The sequence below is a fragment of the Canis aureus genome, chromosome 22 (genome assembly GCF_053574225.1).
Source record: "Canis aureus isolate CA01 chromosome 22, VMU_Caureus_v.1.0, whole genome shotgun sequence".
Taxonomy (NCBI): Eukaryota; Metazoa; Chordata; class Mammalia; order Carnivora; family Canidae; genus Canis; species Canis aureus.
Window position 1 is genome coordinate 24326108 of NC_135632.1, and position 13724 is coordinate 24339831.

The 13724-nt window shown below is 38.3% G+C and overlaps 1 protein-coding gene across 21 annotated transcripts in view; it reads right to left on the reverse strand.

Annotated features, from left to right (window-relative positions):
- Positions 1-13724, reverse strand: part of NEK11 (NIMA related kinase 11) — a 256069-nt gene that overhangs the window by 149323 nt on the left and 93022 nt on the right. For 19 of the 21 annotated variants that reach the window (XM_077865207.1, XM_077865212.1, XM_077865209.1 and 16 more), the window contains 4 exons: positions 7207-7356; positions 7035-7113; positions 4590-4675; positions 1139-1258 (listed from right to left, as the gene is read on the reverse strand). In XM_077865207.1, the coding sequence (XP_077721333.1) occupies positions 1139-1258; positions 4590-4675; positions 7035-7113; positions 7207-7356 (435 nt within the window). The remainder of the gene's footprint in view (positions 1-1138; positions 1259-4589; positions 4676-7034; positions 7114-7206; positions 7357-13724) is intronic. The other 2 variants (XM_077865210.1, XM_077865208.1) reach the window with 2 other exon arrangements.

The window sequence follows — 13724 nt, forward strand, 5'->3', positions numbered from 1 at the left end:
GGCCTTAGAAATAGATCTGGGACTGTTAGTTAATACAATGGCTCAAGCAATTTACGTAAATATATTTTCTCAGTAAAACCCACACCCAGTGGTGCAGTGGTTTGCAGAAACCAGCTTGTACTGGTTCCCAAGAGCAGATTGTGTACATATCTTCCAACTGAACATTCGATGATACCACACTGGTACCTTGAAATTGGCCATTGCGGGAGTATTTACACCCTTCCAGCCCCACACCCCCAGAGGTGGTTGTTAAACATTTACCAGCACATGACTGCCCATGATGCACTTTGACAGAAGTAGTTTTCCACATTGATTACAGAAGGCATGTGTTAAGGGGAAAGAAGTAGTCTCACAGATTCTTACTTGGTTCCTCATAATATGCACTACAAGTATAAGAATACTTCCAAATCCTTTTTCAGATATGTTAGCAAGGTCACAAAATGAACAGATTGAGTTTCAGGTCTTTTCTGTCTCTCTATCTCTCAGTTGGGGCTTCTAAGCTACCAAATAGTTGGCAGAGAAAGAAGAAAAATTAGGAGATTGGATTTACCAACTGAAAAATTTGTCTTTGAGAAACTGGGAGTCTAGGGCTCTTTGGAATCTCCCCTTTTCATGTAAATACTTTACTAGTGATGTTGACCACCAGCAGGGTTGCCCTGATCATAGATTTTTCAAAGGGCTTCACTTGACAGAGCAGAGCTACTTCCAATCTGTCTCCTAAAGCCAACAATTTCCTGCCAGTACATTCTTCCCCCTATAGACCAGCTAGACCTCCTGGCAGAGGGGGTACAGCAAACATCTTCACCCTCTCGCCGGGGTATGTACTGGAGGCATCAGCAGCAACGAGGCTTCATTTGGAGGCTGACTCTGTATTTTCATCACTAATAAGCTCCCTGACATTCAATCTTTCTTTGCACACAAGACTGAAAGCCTGACATTAATCGTGGCTGGCATCCAATAACCACCTATGGCTAAAAGCCCATCTTACGAGGGGACGAATAAGTGAAGAAACAAAGAAATATAAAATGCATATGTGCATTTTGCTTTCTTGTTTTTGCTTTTGCTTTTCTTCAGTCAATTCCTTCGGAGCCCTGGGAAGTGGCCAGAGAGCAAGGTACCCTGAGGAAAGGCAGCTTACTTCAACTTCCTGGCCTTCTCATCAGCTGCCTGGAGCTTCCTCAGCCGCATCCTTTCTCTCGGTGTCATTTTCTGCACTTCAGACAGTGCCCGCAGAGTCTGCAGGTGGATCTTTTTCTGCCTATAAATAATAAAGATCCCCGCATGCAACTCATCCCAAATATGCTCACAAAAATTAAACAAATATTTTACAGAAGTATCATTACACTACTGAGAAGGGGGAAGCATCTCGAGACAGGCCAGGCAAAAACTAATAAACTCAGGGTAGGTAATGAGCCAACCAGGACTGTGGTTAATTGGTAATATTTTTCAAATTAGACTTGCTTAAAAGCAAATTATGTACTTTCCAAATTTCTGCTCATTTCTTATGCCCTATGACTGATTGTCATTATGTACGACAAATTAGGATCTTGGCCATCAAGGAGTAAATGGACTAGCGGACTAATTCAACCCTGTGGATAGGATTTAATCTCTGGAATTAGGCAGGGTTTGAATCTCATCTCTACCACTCATTAGTTCTGTAGCCTCGGGCAAGTTACTGAACTTCTCTGAACCCCAGTTTTTTTCATCTGTGAAGAATAGGGTGTGGTGAGCATTACATGAAACAATGTTTGTACAGTGTCTGACACATAAAAGTATTCCAAATGAGGGGGCACCTGCATGGTTCAGTCAGTTAAGTGTCTGCCTTCAGCTGGGGTTGTAGTCCCAGGGTCCTGGGATTGAGCCCTGCATCTGGCCCCCTGCTCGGTGGGGAACCTGCTTTTCCCTCTTCCTCTGCTGTTCTCCCTGGTTGTGCTTTTTTTCTCTCTCTCTGTCAAATAAATAAGATCTTTAAAAAAATAAGTACCCCAAATGGTAGTATTGTATTAGTTAAATTTTGTTGAACATGTTATATATTCTGTGCTTCATACAGTAGGTAAGTGTGGCACAGTGGTTATCACGAGGCTAATAACATTCTCTGGGTTCAAATCCTAGCTCCCAGGTTACATGTATATGCCCTTGGGCAAGTTATTTAACCAATGATCTTTAAAATAATAATAATAATACCTAATTCATAGGGTTCCTGTGAGCTTAAATGAGTTAAAGTGCTTATAACAGAGCCAAGCACTCCACAAAATGTTATTCAAAATTATTACTTTAGAGCCTCCTTCTTCTGTTAAAGAAATGTGCTTATGTTACTCATGCACTAAAAGGTCTGCTACCATATTCCCAATGACATTTGCTTCTGTGCCTGACTTAGTCAGGGCCCAATACTGTGGAATGTCTTTTGTACTCAGCTCCCTCCTTACAAAACACTAGAAGTCTCTATTTCATGTATTCCCACTCTAATCTTTATTATTTTATAATAATTGTGTAATTGTAATGACCATTTGTAGGCAGCTCTCATCCCTCTGGAACATAGTCTGGAGCCTCTAGGGAATGCACGATTTTCTGGAATATACATCCCTTATTTTGTAAGATTAAATAGAGCTCCTTAAAACATAGCCATAATTCATGATCAAAAAAACAGTGACAATTTGAAGTCAATATTTCGCCAACAAGCACATGAGAAAATGCTCCGCATCACTTGCCATCAGGGAAATACAAGTCAAAACCACAATGAGATACCACCTCACACCAGTGAGAATGGGGAAAATTAACAAGACAGGAAACAAATGTTGGAGAGGATGTGGAGAAAGGGGAACCCTCCTGCACTGTTGGTGGGAATGTGAACTGGTGCAGCCACTCTGGAAAACTGTGTGGAGGTTCCTCAAAGAGTTAAAAATAGAGCTCCCCTATGATCCAGCAATTGCACTGCTGGGGATTTACCCCAAAGATACAGATGCAGTGAAACGCCAAGACACCTGCACCTCAACGTTTATAGCAGCGATGTCCACAATAGCCAAACTGTGGAAGGAGCCTTGGTGTCCATTGAAAGATGAATGGATTCCATATATACAATGGAATATTACTCAGCCATTAGAAACGATGAATACCCACCATTTGCTTCGACATGGGTGGAAATGGATGGTATTATGCTGAGTGAAGTAAATCAATGGGAGAAGGACAATCATTAAATGGTTTCACTCATATGGGGAATATAAAAAAATGTGAAAGGGATTATAGGAGAAAGGAGAGAAAATGAGTGGGAAAAATCAGAGAGGGTGACAAAACATGAGAGACTCCTAACTCTGGGAAACAAGCAAGGGGTAGTGGAAGGTGAGGTGGGCAGGGGGAAGGGGTGACAGGCACTGGGGGGGGGGGCACTTGACGGGATGAGCACTGGATGTCATACTATATGTTGGCAAATCGAACTCCAATAAAAAATATATATAAAAAAGAAATCAATATTTCATAATGTGAAAGACCCTACAAATGATCAGACCCTGGCACACTTTAATTGTAAGCACAGCCAGGTAGACAGTTTTGTAACTGCAGCTCAAAAATGACAGCTGAAATTAGCCTAGTTATTTTACTCCTCTCGCATCTCAGTTTAAAATAAAACAAAATAAGAATTCCAGACATTCTTGCAAGAATAATTAGCAACCTAAGGAAATTAGGTTATAAGAGCACGCCTATCATGTTAGCTCCCAGGTGTATTTTAACTGGAGATCATGTGTTAAACGAAGACTGAGTATTTTGATGAACCAGTTTCCTCAGTTTTAAATGTGAAATTGGAAAACAAACATAGAGCAGTTGAGAAACCACTGGACTGAGTGTCAGAGAAGCCTGTTTGTGTTATTTGGCCTTGAAGATTAAGCGAACGCGGGCTACTCTTTTCACCTATTGCCTTGCACAGCTCTGGGGAGGTACTGCCATTCTCACGGGGTACTCACAAAATCAAGTAGAGAGTTCTTCAGCAAAATTATAGATTTGGTATACAACCCCTTAAGTGGTGCAGTCCACCACCTGCACAGCCATCCCTGGCTGTTCTGAAGTAACCTAGTATTCTAGGCTCTTGTATATTATAGCACAGGAATTTTGAAGGAGGTAGGAGAGAGAAGTTATGTCAAGAAATAATTCTGTTTGTGAAAATGACATTCGCTAGTTCATACGTATATCTCAAGGAAGTAAATTTTGGCTTATTTTCAATTGCCCTAGGACTTCACAATGTTGTCTTCTCAATAGGCACTTTGCCAGTTTCTGTTAAACAAACAACACGTGAAAACCATTTATGCTTAATATGGAAGGTTTGTTATCATAAATATCACTAAATGTTTGAGATATTAATTTCACAAGGCTACTGCAGAGTTACCCTGCAGATCTAGAAGCTGTGCAGTGGTTTAAAACTTTTATAATTTCAATTTGCTACCACCTGGGGCAAAAGGGCTTTGGATCACCAATTTCTTGGCAAGACTTAAGTGAATTCTAGGACACTCCATGCAATCAACTTGGCACTAATAGATTTTCAAAGACAAATGCATTTAACATTTATGCTCAATGGGCTTTTTAAAAACAAAGCAATTACTTACATGGCATTAATTATCTGTGCAGCTTCCTTCTGACAATTCAAATTCTTGTTTTCCAGAGTCATTTCCGAGTATCTACACATCAGGTGCTGAAAAAAAAGAAAAACCCTGACACACTTTAAATACTTCTCTTCAGGGATGAAAGGGCATAACAATTACCAGGTGCCTTTTCTGATGTGCAGTATTATTGACCATGCCTGGGAGCTTGAAAACAAACCCACTGGTAACTATTTTTCCTTCTATAAAGGGTTATAAAAAACTGCATGGTAGCTTATGCAGCAAGGTCAGGCTCCTGCCTGCCTCTCCAACTTCAGCTGGTACTCACTGCCTGTTCTCTCACTCCCGGCTCTCCACCACAGGCAGGGCCCCCCTCAGCTCCACGAACAAACAAGCTCTCCCCAGCCTCTGCCAGTACTGGGCAGTGTTCCCATTCCCAGGGCCAGGACTAGGATGGGACAAATGAGGCACCCGCCCCCTCAGGTGCAAACTGAAGGGGCCTCAAAAAACCCAGTAACCAAGAAAAGCCATATTTTAATGTAATATTATAAAAAAAATTAATACCAAAAAGCCATGGAGAATACAATAGCAAATGTTTAAATCTTGTCATTTGCACCAACATGGATGGATCTAGAGAGTATAATGCTAAGTGAAGTAAGTCTGGAAAAGACAAATACCATATGATGTCACTCATATGTGGTATTTAAGAAACAGAGCAAATGGTCAAATGAAAAAAGAGACAAATAAAAAAACCAGACTCTCAGTATAGAGAACTGGTGGTTGCCAGGCAGGTGGGGGCATGGGCAAAACGGGGGAAGGAATTCAGAGTACACTTATCATGATGAGCACTGAATAATGCAGAGAATTGGTGAATCACCGTATTTTGTACATCCAAAACTATCTCGTTAGCTGTATGTTAATTATACTGGAATTAAAAAAATAAAATAAATAAATAAAAGACAGGAAAAAAAACAAAGATAGGAAAGAAAAACAAAAAACAACCTCTCAGTCAACCCTGAACCTGCACCATTCTACCTCACTGCCATCACCTTAATTCTAGCCCTGTTGGATGTTGTCTGCAAATTTTTGATATTTTGTTACCATGGATTTTTAGCATTAATTTGGATTTTTTAAAACGTTGCAGTAAAATGTTATTCATCCTGATTACTGGGTTTTGGTGTCCTCTTTAATTTTGCCCCAGGGTAAATGCCTCACTTGCTTTACCCTAGTCCCAGCAGATTTCCTTGGATTCCTTTTACCTTTTTTCCATAGCTCACAGCCCCCCATCAGTGTGTGTGTGCGTGTGTGTGTGTGTGTGTGCGTGTGTGTGTGTGTGTGTGTTCAGTGTGGTTTTTGATCCCACAGTTAGCACCTAAGCCTTTTTCAGAGGTCTGCCCTTAGGCTAGTGGAACTGGCTTTGCATAGGAAAGCTATACATTAGGAAGAACTCAGATTTTGGGGAACCCTCCCTTCTATATCTCCATCCAGAAACATATGCTGACTTGGGGCTTTGTCCCAGCTAATTCCCTGTGATTCCAACCCTCTCTCAGGCTCTTTACATGTCTGGCTGCTTCTCACCATCTCACTGGTAGAGACATATCACCTACTCTTTCTTTGATGACCAGAGCCATTCTCTTCCCTTATTTTACAGCATCCTGTGTGCTTTCTTCCCAGTGCTCCTGATAATGTATAATTACTTTTTCTTGGGCCCTGGGCAAAAAGACAGGAGCCATTGCAGTTCCTTTCCTTACAGCACCTCCAGTATTAGCCGTCAGCTGATGGATGCACCTCAAGTCAGCATCCTTGTTTCCTGCCAACTTAGAACCAGATGCAGATGAAAAGGTGTGCCCATCTTTAAAGGTAAATGACTACTTTGTGGGTCCACTTAAAACTAGTCATAAAATTAAAGGAAATTTGCCTGAGGTATTTGTGAAAGCCTAAAACAAACAAACAAAACCTCCAAGAGGGTACCTTTGCTTTTTTCTTACCATCAGAGGTAGATTCTTTGCATCAAACTTTTTAATCTACAAGGAAAGCAAACTCACCTAATTAATAAAAAGTATGACTAAGATATATAATAAAGGAGTAGAATAACAAAGGCTCATTGAAAACTCCAGATTTTAGTATTATTAGTAGTACATTCTTGTCCTAACAGGGATATACTCACAAAGTATTGAGGTAAGATTTGTAAACCAAGAGTTCTAAGGGTGGATGTTGAGTTCAGGGAGAAAATTACAACCCTAACTTCTCATATTTGGGGCTCCAGGGAACTTCACACACTTTCTTTTGCAAAAGAAATCATCTAATAATTTCCCTCAACTTTTAAAAAAAATCTTGTTTCTCCTTTCTGATTGACTCTTAATGCGTCTTATTCCCACAACATATCTTCAAGTCCTTGAATGTATATAAATGCTAATACATGTTTCCCAGCATCCCTTTCATTTTAAATACCTGTAGTTGTTCATCAATGTAAGGGATTTTTAAAATTTCTATGGCAGATGGTCTTAGCGAAGGACTCTTGTTCAACATGCTGTAATGTTTAAGAAGAAAATTATTTTTCAAATGAACTAAAATATAAGTACAATTTAAAATTGCTTCTGTGGCAATATATTTATTTCCATACCATTCCATGATGGCATTCAATTCTCTTGGATATTGCTTGGGGAGAGAAGGCGCGTCACCTTCAACAATTTTTAAAACAATGGACAAGAAATTGGAGCCAGTGAATGCATGATTCATGCAGCACATCTCATACAAAATGCATGCCAGAGACCTAAAGACAAAGTCAAAGAATTTAAATGAGGAATAAATATCCTATTTTAAATTTGATCACCATACAAACCTCAGATGTGTCAATGGAATTGCTTATGAGACACTAACATACTCTTTGGTTGTTTGTTTAAAAGCTTCAGTTTCATATTTTCTTTTCCATTTAAATACATGTTTAATAAATAAAGAGGGAAAAATGAAAAAACAAACAACCCTACAAAATATAAGTCTGAATGACCACTTTTTGTCAGAGGAGAACAACAATAACAACAAAAAAACCAACAGGGGTATGTCTGCACATAGTAGGGCAAATAAACATTTGATCAATGTAGTAAGAAACCTGTATGAAGGAAAAATAAACACAGCTAAGTATTTTTCTAAGGCAGTTTTGTTGATATTACATATGCAAAATCAAATTTTAATTTATCAGCCTAACCTTCCCTCAAATGTGTATCCAAGCATTTTGAAAAGGAAACAGGCATTCTTTATTAGTTTTCTGAATAGAATCCATTTGCAAGTAGGGTTGAAAAGCAGCTACTTGTAGCTCACATTAAAATGTATAATTCTCCCTTTGAGCGTATGAAACAGAATATTAAAATTCTATATCAGTCCAACACTGATTTGGATTAACCATGCAAATCAGTAGCCTCTAAACCAGCAGAATAATCTTTTAAATAACTCGGCATCATTAAGAAAACTAAGGGGTAAATTCCTGCCTGAACTTAGTGTTAAGAAAGATCTCTACTTCTCCTAAAATTAATGGATCATTTTTAATATTGTGAGTATTTTAAGTTAACTAGCCAGGTCTCCCATTTCATGTTAGTTGCTTGAAAAATCAAAAATAAACTTACAACCAACCTTGCGTAAGCTGTGTTTTGTGTAACTTTTAACACTGTCCTTTCTTATAAAAGGCAGGGCATGTATAAATAAATATATACATGAATGCTATCATTTTAATCATTTTGTGGGTATCATAAAAATGTGCCCTGGTAAGAGAGTTCTAGATATATACTGAATACAAAAAGATATTTCTGTTTCAGTAAATAACAATGACACTAAAAAACTCCAACTAATTTGTACTTTACATATTGCAAAGCACTTCCATACATAACTCAACAGGACCTCATAATTTCATAGTGACATACAGACACTATATTTTTCCCATTTTATACATGAGGAAACTGACTCAAGGAAGTCAAATGGCTTGATGAAGGTCACAAGGTATATTTCCTTCCAAATTCTGGATTAGTTTCTTTTTCTTTTTCTTTTTTTAAAAAGATTTTATTTATTTATTCATGGGACACACACACACACACACACACACACACACAGAGGCAGAGACACAGGCAGAGGGAGAAGCAGGCTCCATGCAGGGATCCCAACATGGGTCTCCTGGGTCTCCTGGGTCGTGGGTCTCCTGGGTCTCCAGGATCACGCCCCAGGCTGAAGCCAGCGCTAAATTGCTGAGCCACCAGGGCTGCCCAAATTCTGGATTATTTTCATTATAAAATGCTAGAAAGAAGGGGAATGTTAGGAGAAATCCCATGATAGTGACTAAAATGCCAAGATCAATGTAAATATTATAAAATATGAAAATTATTTGAAGCTCAATAAATTTTGTGCCCATTTGTAAGGCCACTAATCTGATGACTATTAATATGATATAGCACAGGGCAGCCCGGGTGGCTCAGTAGTTTAGCGCCATCTTCAGCCCAGGGCCTGATCCTGGAGACCCGGGATAGAGTCCCAAGTCAGGCTCCATTCATGGAGCCTACTTCTCCCTCTGCCTGTGTCTCGCCTCTCTCTCTCTCTCTCTCTGTGTGTCTCTCATGAATAAATAAATAAAATCTTTTAAAAAATGATGTAGCACATATTTAGATTTCTATACCAGAAAAAATTTCCTTCAATAAATATGAAATAAAGACATTTTTTTAGACAAGCAAAAATTGAGAGAATTCATTGGCAACAGGACAGCACTAAAAACAATCCTAAAAGGGAATTCTTCCACTTGAAGAAAAATGATTCTAGGCAGAAAGAAGGGATACAGGGAAGAATAAAGAACACTATAAAGAGTAATTCTGTAACTATGTATAAGCCAACATTAACTCTATAAAATGATACTAACAGTATATTGTAGAGTTTAAACTTATGTAAAATGTAATTTTATGACAAAAATAATGTGAAAGACATAAGAGGGTAAATGGAGTTAAAGTATTTAAGGTCCTAGCATTACTGGGAAAGTGGTAAAAGTAATAACTTTCATTAAATTAAGTTTCATTATACTAAGGCAAGAATGTATGTATAATTGCTAGGGCTATCACCAAAAGAATAGTAAAAATGTATAATTGGCAAGTTTATAACTAGTAAGTTACTAGAGGGAAAATAATGATATAAAAATTTAAAATAAGGGATGCCTGGTGGCTCAATGATTCAGCATCTGCCTTTGGCTCAGGGCATGATCTCAGAGTCCTGGGATAGAGTCCCACATCAAGTTCCCTGCAGGCAGCCTGCTTCTCCCTCTGCCTATGTCTTTGCCTCTCTCTCTGTGCCTCTCATGAATAAATAAATAAAATCTAAAAAAATAAAATAAAACAAAAGCAAGAAAGGAGAGACAAAGAGACAAAAAAATGGTATATATAGAAAACAAATCATAAGATGACAAATAAAAATATAAATATGGAAAAATTATATTAAATGTAAATGGACAATACTTTAATTACAAGACTATCAGACTGGGTGAAAAATTATATACTGCTCACAAAACAAACCTTAAGTATAAGAACACAGAGCAATTCATAGAAAGAGGTATACCATGCAAATAGTTATCAAAATATTGCTGGTGAAGCTATATTAGCATCAGACAAAATAGACTTAAAGGCAAGAACCACTACTAAGATTAAGGTGCTAGACTGATAAAGAAATCAAACCATGAGGAACTATAACAATTCTAAAATCCATTAACTGTTTGCGTGTGTGCATAAAGCAAAACTTGACAGAATTAAAAGAAAAATAGACAAATTCACAGTCATAATGAAAGACTTTAACATACCTCATTCAACAGCTGATAAAACAAGCAGACCAAAGCTTCAATAAGGATAGAGAAAATCTAAACACAATTACCAAAATTGACATAATTGACATATTAATATAAATGCATCCAACAAGAAAAGATTTCAGATTCTTTTCAAGGGCACATGGAACATTTTCCAAATTGCCAATACTTAGAATTAAGGAAACCTCAACAGACTTCAAGAATTGAAAACCTTATTTTTTATTCTTATTTTTTTAAAGATTTATTTATTTATTCAGAGAGAGAGAGAGGCAGAGATACAGGCAGAGGGAGAAGCAGACTCCATGCAGGAAGCCCAATGTGGGACTCGATCCAGGGTCCCCAGAATCACGCCCTAGGATGCAGGTGGCGCTAAACTGCTGCGCCACCGGGGCCGCCCAAGGATTGGAAACTTTAGAGCATATTTTCTGACCACAGTGGAATTAAGCCAGATTTATTAATTAAATAATTAATTACAGATTATTAAATATTAAATTATTAAATAATTTAATATTTATTAAATATTATTAACAGAGAGAAAAAACCCTACAAGATCACAAACTACTTTAAAATTCAAGAATATCCATCTAAATAATTCATAGTTGAAATAAATTCCAACAAAATTTAAAAAACTTAAAACTGAATATTAATAGAAGTATGAAATATCAATACTCTGAGGCTAAAAACAAATGATTTTAGCAAAACTAAAATATTAAATGTATACATAAGTAAAGAAAAAAAGCTTAACATCCAGGATCTAAGTCAGCTTGGAAGCTAGAGAATGAATAGCAAATCAAACCAAATAAAGCTTAGGGAAAGAAATTTTTGAGAAGTAGGAATTAATGAAGTTCATTAGTTCATGAACTAATGAAGACACACAATAAAAATAAAAAACAGAACTCCAGTGAGACTGATTAAGAAAACAAGAAGAAAAAAATACAGCAAACAAGAAGAAAAAAATACAGATAAACAATAACAGGAATGGAAAAGCATACAACCCTATAGACTCCACATTTATTAGAAAGTATTAAGATGACATAATAAATGTTTTTCCCTAGTAAATTTCAAAAACAGAATGAAATGAACAGTCTTTAAAACATGTAAATTACCAAAATGATACAAGAAATAATATAAAATGTGAACAGTCCTTTATCTATTAATACAAATAATAAAGTAATAAAGTAATAAACAAATAAATAATAAAGTAATAAATAATTTTTAAAACCTTTAAAATAATAACTTAAAATAATAATTAAAATATTAAATAATTAAAATAATAATTAAAAAAAACTTTTTTAAAACTCCCCACAAAAAAATTTCAGGGCCAGATGGTTTTACTGGTAAATCTTTCAAACATTTTAGGAATAAAGAATACTAATATCATTCAATTTTTTCATTTTAACAAGTCAACACAACTTTGATATAAAGTATAACAAGAATAATACAGATACACGGCGGGACCCGGCGGGACCCGGAGCAGCTCGGAGGGGCTCGGGCGGCGGCTCCACGGAGGGGGCTGCGCGGCCCGGGAGCGCGAATCCAACAGCGCAGGCTCCGGAGCACAGGGCGCCGGGACACAGCCCAGGATCCAGCCTCCCCCCGGGACAGGCAGAGGCCGGGAGGGCCCCGGACAGCAAGGACGCTCCTGCCCCAGCTGAGCAGATCAGCGGCCCCGCCCGGAGCCTCCAGGCCCTGCAGACGGAGTTCCTGCCGGAGCTGAATCCAGGGCTGCAGAGCTGCCCCGCCACTGGGGCTGTTCCTCCTGCGGCCTCACGGGGTAAACAACCCCCACTGAGCCCTGCACCAGGCAGGGGCACAGCAGCTCCCCCAACTGCTAACACCTGAAAATCAGCACAAAAGGCCCCTCCCCCAGAAGACCAGCTAGACGGACAACTTCCAGGAGAAGCCAAGGGACTTAAAGTACACAGAATCAGAAGATACTCCCCCGTGGTTCTTTTTTTTTGTTTTGTTTTGTTTTGTTTTGTTTTGTTTTTGTTTTGTTTTCTTTTGCTTTTTGATTTGTTTCCTTCCCCCACCCCCTTTTTTTCTCCTTTCTTTTTCTTTCTCTTTTTCTTCTCTTTTTTTTTCGTGTTTTTTTTTCTTCCCTTTTTTTTCTCTTTCTCTTTTCTTTCCTTCTTTCTCTCCTCTCTTTTTCTCTTTTTCCCAATACAACTTGCTTTTGGCCACTCTGCACTGAGCAAAATGACTAGAAGGAAAACCTCACCTCAAAAGAAAGAATCAGAAACAGTCCTCTCTCCCACAGAGTTACAAAATCTGGATTACAATTCAATGTCAGAAAGCCAATTCAGAAGCACTATTATACAGCTACTGGTGGCTCTAGAAAAAAGTATAAAGGACTCAAGAGACTTCATGACTGCAGAATTTAGAGCTAATCAGGCAGAAATTAAAAATCAATTGAATGAGATGCAATCCAAACTAGAAGTCCTAACGACGAGGGTTAACGAGGTGGAAGAATGAGTGAGTGACCTAGAAGACAAGTTGATAGCAAAGAGGGAAACTGAGGAAAAAAGAGACAAACAATTAAAAGACCATGAAGATAGATTAAGGGAAATAAACGACAGCCTGAGAAAGAAAAACCTACGTTTAATTGGGGTTCCCAAGGGCGCCGAAAGGGACAGAGGGCCAGAATATGTATTTGAACAAATTCTAGCTGAAAACTTTCCTAATCTGGGAAGGGAAACAGGCATTCAGATCCAGGAAATAGAGAGATCCCCCCCTAAAATCAATAAAAACCGTTCAACACCTCGACATTTAATAGTGAAGCTTGCAAATTCCAAAGATAAAGAGAAGATCCTTAAAGCAGCAAGAGACAAGAAATCCCTGACTTTTATGGGGAGGAGTATTAGGGTAACAGCAGACCTCTCCACAGAGACCTGGCAGGCCAGAAAGGGCTGGCAGGATATATTCAGGGTCCTAAATGAGAAGAACATGCAACCAAGAATACTTTATCCAGCAAGGCTCTCATTCAAAATGGAAGGAGAGATAAAGAGCTTCCAAGACAGGCAGCAACTAAAAGAATATGTGACCTCCAAACCAGCTCTGCAAGAAATTTTAAGGGGGACTCTTAAAATTCCCCTTTAAGAAGAAGTTCAGTGGAACAGTCCACAAAAACAAGGACTGAATAGATATCATGATGACACTAAACTCATATCTCTCAATAGTAACTCTGAATGTGAACGGGCTTAATGACCCCATCAAAAGGCGCAGGGTTTCAGACTGGATAAAAAAGCAGGACCCATCTATTTGCTGTCTACAAGAGACTCATTTTAGACAGAAGGACACCTACAGCCTGAAAATAAAAG